Below are 12,164 nucleotides of genomic sequence, written 5' to 3'. Positions count from 1 at the left end.
GGAATCATTTTGGACTCACAGCTGTCCATGGAGGCGCAGGTCAGTTCTGTGTCCAGGGCAGCTGTCTACCAGCTCCATCTAGTACACAGGATGAGACCCTCCCTGCCCACAGATTGTCTGACCAGAGTGGTGCATGTTCTGGTTATCTCCCTCTTGGACTACTGCAATGCACTCTATGTGGGGCTACCTTTGAAGGTGACCCGGAAACTGCAACTAATCCAGAATGCGGCTGCTAAACTGGTGACTGGGAGAGGCCGCGGAGACGATATCACACCGGTCTTGAAAGACCTGCACTGGCTCCCAGTACATTTCTGAGCATAATTCAAAGTGTTGGTGCTGACCTTTCAAGCCCTAAACGGCCTCGGTCCAGTAGACCTGAAGGAGCGTCTCCACCCCCATTGCTCTGCCTGGACACTGAGGTCCAGCTCCAAGGGCCTTCTGGTGGTTCCCTCTGTGTGAGAAGCCAAGTTACAGGGAACCAGGCAGAGGGCCTTTTCGGTAGTGGCGCCCAACCTGTGGAATGCCCTCCCATCAGATGTCAAGGAAATAAACAACTATCTGACTTTTAGAAGATACCTGAAGTCAGCCCTCCCACCAGATGTCAAAGAGAAAAACAGCTACCAGACTTTTAGAAGACATCTGAAGGCATCTGTTTAGGGAAGCTTTTAATGTTTCATGTTTTACTGTATATTTAATATTTTGTTGGAAGCCGCCCAGAGTGGCTGGGGTAACCCAACCAGATGGGCCGGTATAAATAAATTATTATTATTATTATTATTATTATTATTGATTAATACTATCCGTCCTATAGTATATTGTATTTTAAAATGGGGTTTCAGAGTTTTTAGGGGCTTTTGAATGTAGATTTTCAATTTCATTGTTCTGTATGGGACAATGACAATAAAGATATCGTATATCGTATATATACTGTATATCGTATATCCTAACTCGTGCTAGCCAGTTTCTTTATATAGCTGAGTGCATTCCCACTGTACGCAGCAAGAAGCTGGTTGCAGACTCGTGTGAGTCTCTTAAGACCCTTTGGCATTGATTGGACCTGACTATATCTGACTCCTGCCCATTGTGCAGGAAGTCCAGCAAGGGTAAGCCACCGGAAGGGGGAGCCCTGTCGACACGAACCAACTCAAGCTCCCCCTGGTGTTCCCGTCGGGGTCGTGTCAAGGCCTTTGCCCCTCAGCCGGTCTTCAGACTAGATCAACACCCCTTTAACAGAATATCCTTAAGCATGGAGGGGCAGGTGATGGCCACACCTCCCCTCCCCCACACAAGGTCAAATAATGCCTAACCGCAACCGCAAAGTTGTGACAATTGCTACAAGGTAGGCGAAAACCAAGTGGCCAGTGCCAATTTGCCAAGTGGAAAAATTCCTACCAGGCCCCTTGGACAACCAAGGTGACCAACCAAGGTCCATAGCAAGGCCAGTGCCTAACCTGCAAAATACAGAGGGAGGGCAGGTGATTGAAGAAGCGAGCCAAAGAGGAAGTCCTCTGGCTCGCTCCTCAGTTTAAACAGCCCCGGCCACACACACCCAGTCAGCGGATTGGCTGGCCGGGCTCTGAGGTGGCCGGGATCCCCCAGGCAACGGGGGACAAAGTCCCCCACCCCCGGTGGGGAGTGGGTGTCCACGCGGTCCACCGCAACTCCTCCCCACTGGGAAGTGGAGCAGATTTACTGGTCACATGCAAAGGAAGGATGCTAAGGTCCACTGGCTTGACCAACATCCTTTGCATGTCCACTCTAACAAAACAGGTAATGTTGTACTTGACTGCTCTAGTAGATTACATCCCACACTCCTCCATAAATATGTCCATGGTTTTGGTTATTTTCCAGTGGGAACTCACTGGAACTCAGTTCCGGTACCTCTCAGGTGGGTGCCATTGCCATTCTAAGAGAGTGAGGGAGGGTGTCCATGGTGAGTTCCAGCACCTCCTTTTTCTAGAGAAATAGCACAGAATATGTCTAATCCTCCTCTAAGGCCATCTAAGTCGGTGGCAATCACTGCCTCCTTTGGAAACGAGTTCCATAACTTAACTCTACGCTGCTTGAAGCAGTGCTTGAGCAGAGGAGGGGAACTAAATGGGGGAAATTATAGGAATGCAGGGATGAACATTTTCGGCGTCGCAGTGTGGAGAAAATGGCTAGTTTGAAAGCAGCCTTAGGAGAAAATATGCTTAATTTCCGCAAGATAAACTGCTGCTTAATGAATGTTTATGGCATTGCCCTTGAAGGAAAGATGGAATATAGCCAAATTCCTGCAGCTTACATGATTCATTTTGAGCAAAATGTTCCTGTGCCCCGTTCCCCACTTCCTTGAGAGGCTCAAGACTTCAGGGGCAGCCTGACCCAGATCCAGTTTCATTTGGATCAGACAGAGCACTAGAGAATCTCAGGGTGCTTTTGGTAATATTTCCTTTATTTACAAATACCTAAGCAGAGCCTAAATGGAGGCAAACAGACCGCAGCAGACCTCCCAGCCCATATGTGACCCCCGGAGGGAAATATCCTGCCCACAAGATGCTTCTTCCATTCAACTAGCCCACAGCTTGTTCCCTCTCTGATCACATAAGTAGAGTCTGTTGGATCAGGCCAATGACCCATGTACTCTAGCATCCTGTTCTCACAGTGGTCAGGCCCTAACACGAAGCCCCGAAGCAGGTAAAAGGTAAGGGTAAAGGACCCCTGGACGGTTCAGTCCAGTCGAAGGCACCTCTGGGATGTGGTGCTCATCTCGATTCAGGCCGAGGGAGCCGGCATTTGTCCACAGACAAATGTGTCCGAGCACAATTCAAAGTGTTGGTAAAGGTAAAGGTACCCCTGCCCGTACGGGCCAGTCGTGACCGACTCTAGGGTTGCGCGCTCATCTCACTCAAGAGGCCAGGAGCCGGCGCCGTCCAAAGACACTTCCGGGTCACGTGGCCAGCGTGACGAAGCTGCAACTGGTGAGCCAGCACCAGCGCCGCACACGGAAACGCCGTTACCTTCCCGCTATAAAGCAGTACATATTTATCTACTTGCACTTAAGGGTGCTTTCGAACTGCTAGGTTGGCAGGAACAGGGACCGAACGACGGGAGCTCACCCCGCCGCGGGGATTCGAACTGCCGACCTTACAATCAGCAAGTCCTAGGCACTGAGGTTTTACCCACAGCACCACCCGCGTCCCGCAAAGTGTTGGTGCTGACCTTTAAAGCCCTAAATGGCCTCAGCACAGTATACCTGAAGGAGCGTCTCCCAGTGGCAGAGCTTCATGCGGGGACGGGGCTGGCACACGTCCCGGGGGCATGGCGTGCGCACTGGGGGTATGTCGCACCACTTGCAGGGGCGTGGCGCCCAGCACAGGCTCCCCCCCCCCACTCCTCTTCCTCTGCCAGGGGCGTCTCCACCCCCATCATTTTGCCCAGACACTGAGATCCAGTCCCTAGGGCCTTCTGGTGGTTCCCTCCCTGCGAGAAGCGAAGTTACAGGGAACCAGGGAGAGGGCCTTCTTGGTAGTGGCACCCACCCTGTGGAGCACCCTTCCATCAGATGTCAAGGAAATAAACAACTATCTGACTTTTAGAAGATACCTGAAGGCAGCCCTGTACAGGGAGGTTTTTCATGTTTCATGTTTTATTGTATTTTTAATATTTTGTTGGAAGCCACCCAGAGTGGCTGGGGAAACCCAGCCAGATGGGCGGGGTATAAATAATAAATTGTTGTTGTTGTTGTTGTTGTTGTGTGGCCAGCATGACTAAACTGCTTCTGGTGCAACAGAACACCATGACGGAAACCAGAGCATATGGAAATGCCATTTACCTTCCCGCCGCAGTGGTACATATCTATCTACTTGCACTGGCATGCTTTTGAACTGCTAGGTTGGCAGGAGCTGGAACAGAGCAATGGGAGCTTACTCCGTCACGGGGATTTGAACTGCCGACCTTCTGATCAGCAAGCCCAAGAGGCTCCGTGGCTTAGACCACAGCACCACCTGCTCCAAGCTAGTGGCATTCACGCCGTCTCCAACTGCGGAGGTGGAACATTGTTCATTTGAAAATGGACCAGAGGCATTTCACAGTTCTTTTCTGTTTGAGATGGGGTGTTTAACTAGTTGCTTTTCAGCTGAAGCAAACCCATTCCAGGAAAGATCTGGTGTCCAAGGGAAGCACAGCAAACATGTTGTTTGGAGGGAGTTGTGCCAACACCCCCTCTCTTTCTTCCAGGCTGACTCAGGAGGACAATGCGGAGTGCATAAACAGCTATTAATTTTCTTCTTCTTCTAAAGACTCTAAAGAATAGCTTTGCCAGGAGAGACAACACCCAGAACTGTCTCCAATCGCCTGCGCCCCTGCAACTCACACAGGCTGCATTCCTGCCCGTTTTTTGAACCACACAGGGGCACTTTATATATTTTTTTATTTCAGTTCTGTTTATTGCCAGCCATGTTTGGCAGGGAGGGGTGACTCCCTATTGATTTCCATTATCTCAAAGTGTTTTCACAATTTAAAAAAAAACAGCAATGAAAACCATTGCGCAATTTCAGATGTAAAAATGATTATAACATGTGTGTGTGTTTAAAAAAATAAAACACCGAAATTCTAAATCCAGATTTAAGGGGGAGGGGAAGATTATGGGCTGGTATTCTGATGCCAACAACATTGTTGTTGCAAAAAGATAATAATAATCCTGCACCCTTCTGGGGGCACCTGCAAAGCAATCCCCAATTCAACGCCTTCCTCTTTCTGCCTCTATCAGCAGCCTGCAGGTGGCATCAGCATTCAGAAGTGAGTCCTTGTGATATTCTGACAGGGGTACAGTTTACAGCAGCACTGGATTTAGGGCAGTGCAGGATTCCCTGACACAGGGTGCTGAGCCAAGGTGGGACAAAATGGAGAAGATCCATAGCTGAGAAGAGCCAGTGTGGTGTAGTGGTTAAGAGCGGTAGTCTCGTTATCTGGGGAATCGGGTTCGCGTCTCCGCTCCTCCACCTGCAGCTGCTGGGTGACCTTGGGCCAGTCACATTTCTCTGAAGTCTCTCAGCCCCACTCACCCCACAGAGTGTTCGTTGTGGGGGAGGAAGGGAAAGGAGATTGTGAGCCGCTTTGAGACTCCTGAAGGGGAGTGAAAGGCAGGATATCAAATCCAAACTCTTCTTCTTCTTCTTCATTTGGGGCACCAAATTTTGGGCTTGCACAGGCATTATATTATGAAAGATTATCAAAATCCGCCCCTGCTTCCAGCCTTCAGAAAACATAAGAAGAGCGTGCTGGATCTGACCACTGGCCCATCTACTCCAGCACCCTGTTCTGGCAGTGGACAACCAGGTGCCTCTATTGGAAAACCTGCAAGCAGGATCCGAGCACAAGAGGAACTCTCCCCTCCTGTGGTTTCCAGAAACTGGTTTTCAGAAGAATTCCTGCTTCCGGCTGTAGAGACAGAGCAGAACCACCCTGGCCACTGGCCATCGATAGCCCTCTCCTCCATTAAACTTTTAAAATAATTTAAATTCAATGAAAACTTTTGAATTATGTTGTAATTAAAAATGGGGTGGGGCCCTGGGGGGGCAGATTTGGTGCCTGGACTGCTAGTTTGCCATCCTTCAAATTCTCTTCTGAATTGTGGAGTTGGGAGGGACCCCTGGGGTCATCTAGTCCAACCCCCTGGAATGCAGGAATCGCAGCTGAAGAATCCCTGACAAATGGCCATCAAACCTCTGCCTCAAAATCTCCAGTGAATGAGACTCCACCACCTTCCAACACAGTCACAAAGTTCTTCCTGATGTTTAGTCGGAATCTCCTTTCTCGTAATTTGAATCCAAACTATTTCATGATAACACTTGCATATAAGAAAAATGCAATCCATAGTAACCAAGAAAACAGATTTCTTGAGGTGGGCCTTACTTTTACGTTTCTGGAATGACAATGTGAATGATGTCAGGGCAGTATTTTTTTTTAAATGCTATATTATCCCTTCCTCCAATTTTCCAGCACCATCTATTTCATTTGCTTTCTTTTTCTTCTCGAGAAACGGGGACGTTTGAGAGAGGATAGTTTTTTTTGGGGGGGGGGGAATTGTATTTTTTTAAAAAAAAAATAATATTTATTACTTTTAGAACTTACAAAAAGGAAAAAGAAAAAAAAGAAAAAAAGAAAACAAAAAAAAGGAAAATACAATACAATATATAATATAAACAATACAAAACACAACATTAACCTAAACAAAACAAAACAAAAACAATTTAAAAACATACATTGTACCATTTCAGTAGTCTATCTTTCATACCCTTGTTTCATCGAACTCCTCTCACCTCCCTTTTTGTATTCCACTTCTATTAATTGTTTCAGCAATTCCTTTCCATCTTTCTCTATTTTCTGTCATATAAATATCTTAACTTATTTTTACCCTTATTTTCCATTAATACTATAATGCTTATGGGAATTGTAATACAGTAATAAAACTTGAATAAAATTATTTAAAAACGAACGAACAGAAATCCTGAGCAGGTTTCTACTGGGCTCTGTCCTTTTTTGCGAGAGCTTCTCCTGCCCTGTTGAGAAGCAACTGTTGTGTGTATGTTTTTTTCCTCTCCAGAGCCATCTGGGGAGAAAAGAAGGAAAGCAGCGGGGAACGGATTTCTGGCTGCGTTGCTTTGAGAAAGACGGATGCCGAAGTTGCGCTTCTGCGCGGCGGCGGCGGCGGGCGATTGAGACATCCTCATTAGAGGCTGGGCGAAGGGAGATAGATCTGGCCCTGGCAGGTCTGTGTGCGTCTGGAGAGCGAGGGGGAGAGAGAGAGCGAGACTTTTGCAGAGAGGGGAAGGCGTGACCAGCATGGAGAATGCCAAAGGACCTCGGAGAGAGAGAGGCATTCTCTCCCTCGCTGTGTCTTTCACACACAAATCTCTGAGCGAAGATAAGCCCGGCAGCTGAAGGTTTGGGGACAGCGCGCAAAACACACACGACACCGCACGGTGCCAACAAACCAAACCGCCTCTCCAAAGGGATCAAAAGTAATCAGGGCCAGCGGAGCTCGCAGGAAAAATGAGGTGAGTTGCTGTCGGGGGGGACGGGGACATCCAAAGCTGTTTTTCTTCCTGAGTCAGATCATTGCCTCCGCCTAGCTCCGTAGCGTCGGCACGGACTGGCAGCGGCTGTCCAGGATTTCAGGCAGAGAGCTGGAGATGTCATTGGGCACCGAACCCCGGGACCTTCTGCGCGCTCCTCCGCCCCTGAGCTACGGCCCAACCCTAGGGGAAAGGGGTGTCATGGAGGGCTGGCAAGGGCAGTAGGGCACCAGAGGGGAAAAAAAATGGGGGGGGTGGCACAGAAGGGGCGAAGTATATTTCTAGGCGGGCGAGCTGCGTCCCGCATGTTTAGGACCCTGAGAGAAAGAGAACAGTATCTGTTAATAGCAGGAGTCCAGAAATTTGGGGGAGAGGAAAATGGGGGCGAGCTCCTTGTTTGGGGGTGCTTGCCCCCCACATCCGGCACCGACCATGGTTATCCACCACCACCATTTCTTCTATTGCACTGTTGCAAGCAGGGGCAAAGAGAAGATTCCTGTTTCTGGGAAAGGAAAAGGTTTAATTCTGGCACTCGTTGGCTCCCAATATTTCTTGAGGCGCTTTATCTGGAGACAGACGGGTGCCAGCTTTCACAAGCGACACCGGACAGGGGTTGGACTAGATTGACACTCTGGGTCCCATTCTAGGATTCTCTGTGGTTCCACTGGAAACGCCACACATGGGGGTGTTGTTCTTGGCGTGGATGTGTGCTTGTGGGCAGTGGCGTAGCGTGGGGGGTGCAGGGGGGGCCGGCCGCACCGGGCGCAACATCTGGGGGTTAGGGTTAGGGGGCGCAAATCCATGGGTTAGGGGGCGCAAATCCACGGGTTAGGGGGCGCAAATTACTTGCCTTGCCCCGGGTGCTGACAACCCACGCTACACCACTGCTTGTGGGGTTTTAAACTGAACTGTGCCTCGTGCTTTCTGAACCATGTGGGGCTCATCGTCACATTTTTGAAAGCATTCCTGGTTTAAGATGTGGGACTTGAACTGGAACATAACAGCCTCTTGCTTGCCGGAGCAGCCTTCTGTCTGGAAGGTCCTCTTAGGTTTGGATCTCTCGCTGTCCCAAACAGAAGCCAGGGACAAAACAAGCCAGAAAAAAGTTGATACCTGCCCTGATCTGATTTGAGGTTCCCTTGAGTTCCCTGGCACTAGAATGCACCCATTCCCCCCTGAAAGCGCAGCTGGATTTAAACTGGAGCGAAACTTTTGAAATAGAAAAGGCCAATCTTGGCAGGAATGAAACACCCCCCCCTTTTTTTAAAAAGAAGAGGAGGAGGGGGAGGGAGGGAGGGCGGGGGTGGAGAAGGAAGGCTCCCTGTTCCTAACCTCCTGTTTAAGGCACGCTCAAGCTGCGCCCCACATCTTAACACAAAACCCTCTGCTTCTCTTGGGGTTAACAAAACAGAGAGCGCACGCTCAAGCCTAAGGGTTCAACTAAGTTCCACTCAGAGTAAACATATTAAAATTAATGGATCTAACGTAGACTGTGTACACACAGTAAATTTAAAGGACAATGTCTCCCCTCGAAGAATCGTGGGCACTGTAGTTTCTGAAGGGGTTGCTGCTTGGAAGTATAACTTTGACAGCAGCCCAGACTGCTTTGATGGAATGAATGTGCTCTGAAAGTCTAATGTGTGTACAGCATTGTCATAATCCAAAATCAATAAAAATACATGGCTAACTGAGGTTCTGCCTCCCCCCCCCCAAAAAAGGCCTGCCCCCTAACAAAAATCCCATGCTTGTCATGTTCATTTTGCGGGTCTACTTTGAGTAAACTTACCTGACTGCCACCCAATATCAAGAGAGCAGCAAAGTTTTGAATTACACAGACGACTTCTTCAAGGGAGGGTTGCAAGATTTAAGGTTTCACATACAGTGGTACCTTGGGTTAAGTACTTAATTTGTTCTGGAGGTCCATTCTTAACCTGAAACTGTTCTTAACCTGAAGCACTACTTTAGCTAATGGGGCCTCCCGCTGCTGCCACACCGCCGGAGCATGATTTCTGTTCTCATCCTGAAGCAAAGTTCTTAACCCGAGGTATTATTTCTGAGTTAGCAGAGTCTGTAACCTGAAGCGTCTGTAACCTGAAGCGTATGTAACCCGAGGTACCACCGTGATTCTTCTTTGGGAAACATTCTGTTCGCAACTGGAGCTGTTGAGCCAGCAAACGGCCTAGCTGTGCCTGATCAGGGATGGACTCTCCTTCCTTTGAGGTTTTTAAAGTTGAGGTTGGCTGGCCATCTGTCAGGTACCCTTTAGCTGAAATTCCCACATTCAACTCCACATAAGGGACGCAGGTGGCGCTGTGGTCTAAACCACTGAGCCTCTTGGGCTTGCTGATCAGAAGGTTGGCGCTTCGAATCCCCGCACCGGAGTGAGCTCCCATTGCTCTGTCCCAGCTCCTGCCAACCTAGCAGTTCGAAAGCATGTCAAAGTGCAAGTATATACAGCGGTACCTCGGGTTACATATGCTTCAGGTTACAGACACCGCTAACCCAGAAGGTACCACTGTAAATAGGTACTGCTGCAATGGGAAGGTAAATGCCGTTTCCATGCACTCTGGTTTCCATCACGGTGTTCCGTTGCGCCAGAAGTGGTTTAGTCCTGCTGGCCACATGACCCAGAAAGCTGTCTGTGGACAAATGCCGGCTCCCTTAGCCTGAAAGCGAGATGAGCGCTACAACCCCATAGTCGCCTTTGACTGGACTTAACTGTCCGGGGTCCTTTACCTTTTTTACCTCAAGTCCACAATTCTATGGTCCTATTATTCCCGTCCAGAGGTCCTTATCAAGCTGGCCTCACCATCTCAGATGAGGTAGGTAAGAGCTGGGGGAGGGGGGGTGGAGAGAGAGAAAGCCCCTGACAATTTACACATTTGTAGGGATGAGAGGGAGTGGCGGTGGCAACATTTGTGCCATCATTGAAGTTCTGTTGGCAATCAGGATCCAGTGGCAGAAAGGTCATTGGAGAGCTTGTGTATGAACATAGCAGCACTAAGTTGTTTTCTGGTTGCTGTTTTGTTAATGCAGTTACTATTTTACAGATTATAAATGCTGTATTGTCTTGCCAATTATATAATATGACTTTTGCTTTCATTGTGATATTCCACTTATTTTTCCGTTGTTGCTTTGTTATAATAATAATAATAATAATAATAATAATAATAATAATAATAATTTATTATTTATACCCCACCCATCTGGCTGAGTTTCCCCAGCCCCTCTGGGCGGCTCCCAATCGAGTGTTAAAAACAATACAGCATTAAATATTAAAAACTTCCCTAAACAGGGCTGCCTTCAGATGTCTTTTAAAAATAAATTAGCTGCTTATTTCCTTCACATCTGAAGGGTGGGCGTTCCACAGGGCAGGCGCCACCACCGAGAAGGCCCCCTGTCTGGTTCCCTGTAACCTCACTTCTTGCAATGAGGGAACCGCCAGAAGGCCCTCGGAGCTGGACCTCCATGTCCGGGCAAAACCATGGGGGTGGAGACGCTCCTTCAGGTATACAGGACTTGTTAACAGTGCCTTATAGATTGTAATTGTTTCACTGGTGTTTATGTTAATTATTCCATACGGTTCATGCTATATTTGTGATGCTCTATTACGTTCCATCATGTTATTCTTACTTATTGTTCGTAAGCCGCATCAGGATTCATGGGCATTAAAAGTGATGTAGAAATATAATAGATATAAAAATCTGCCCCCAGAGATGCTTCTCTACATTACTGCCTTTTCAGTGGCAGGCAAATCATACAAACCTCCCCACCACAAACTTTTATAAGTATACTAGAAATATTATCCACACAGTCAACAGTTTACTTTATAATGTGCCAAAAAGTCCTATGTAATATTTATTTCGCTTCATCTATGAATCGTATCCTGTGGAACATCCCAAAGCGATTAAGAATAAAAACGTCATGAAAGCATCCATAAAAGCATCAACAATAAAAACATATAGAAATGGTTTCAAATCTGCTACAGATGCTGGCTGGGATATATATATATATAAATCCACTTAAAAGGCATATATGGATACGTGTTAAGCATATGTATTAGAAATATTATTCATAGGGAGAATAGGGCAAGGGCTCCCAGCTCAACCAGTGTTCATTCCCCAACTCCAGCTAAATTGAAGATACAGTGGTACCTCGGGTTAAGTACTTAATTCATTCCGGAGGTCTGTTCTTAACCTGAAGCACCACTTTAGCTAAGGGGGCCTCCCGCTGCTGTGTGATTTCTGTTCTCATCCTGAAGCAAAGTTCTCAACCCAAGGTAATATTTCTGGGTTAGCGGAGTCTGTAACCTGAAGCGTATGTAACCCGAGGTACCACTGTATGCTGGCATAATTTGCCCATCCCGTCTGAGCTGACGCCAAGCGTAAATCCCCAAAAGGCAGTACAGTGGTACCTCGGGTTAAGAACTTAATTTGTTCCGGAGGTCCGTTCTTAACCTGAAACTGTTCTTAACCTGAAGCACCACTTTAGCTAATGGGGCCTCCCGCTGCTACCACACAATTTCTGTTCTCATCCTGAAGCAAAGTTCTTAACCCAAGGTACTCTTTCTGGGTTAGCAGAGTCTGTAACCTGAAGCGTCTGTAACCTGAAGTGTCTGTAACCCGAGGTACCACTGTATTCTGGGAGTGGGGTGGGACTAGGCAGGGGAGACTTAATCTGGATCCTAACTCTATTCAGCTCAGTCATGTGACATGGTAAATACAGTAAAGGGTAAAGTAAAGGGACCCCTGACAGTTAAGTCCAGTCACGAACAACTCTGGGATTGCGGCGCTCATCTTGCTTTACAGGCCAAAGGATCTGGCATTTTTCCGCACACAGTTTTTCTGGGTCATGTGGCCAGCATGACTAAGCCACTTCTGGCAGAGCAGCGCACGGAAACGCCATTTACCTTCCCGCCGGAGTGGTACCTATTTATCTACTTGCACTTTGACCTGCTTTCGAACTGCTAGATTAGGAGGAGCAGGGACCGAGCAACGGGAGCTCACCCCGTCACAGGGATTTGAACCACCGACCTTCTGATTGGCAAGCCCTAGGCTCTGTGGTTTAGACCACAGCGCCACTGTAAAAACAGTAGTCTAAGTCAAC

General features: G+C 47.9%; 1 protein-coding gene across 4 annotated transcripts in view; it reads left to right on the top strand.

The window, feature by feature from the left end:
- The first annotated feature begins 6,567 nt into the window (after positions 1-6,567).
- Positions 6,568-12,164, top strand: part of MASP1 (MBL associated serine protease 1) — a 101,507-nt gene continuing 95,910 nt past the window's right edge. Inside the window, exon 1 of one of the 4 annotated variants that reach the window (XM_081862425.1) lies at positions 6,568-7,040. In XM_081862425.1, the coding sequence (XP_081718551.1) occupies positions 7,036-7,040 (5 nt within the window). In that variant the 5' untranslated portion in view covers positions 6,568-7,035. The remainder of the gene's footprint in view (positions 7,041-12,164) is intronic. The other 3 variants (XM_081862422.1, XM_081862423.1, XM_081862424.1) reach the window with 3 other exon arrangements.

This window comes from Podarcis erhardii (genome assembly GCF_964252035.2).
Source record: "Podarcis erhardii genome assembly, chromosome: 5".
NCBI classification, from domain to species: domain Eukaryota; kingdom Metazoa; phylum Chordata; class Lepidosauria; order Squamata; family Lacertidae; genus Podarcis; species Podarcis erhardii.
The sequence above is the reverse complement of the archived record's forward strand: the minus strand, read 5'-3'. Positions and strand labels throughout refer to the sequence as shown.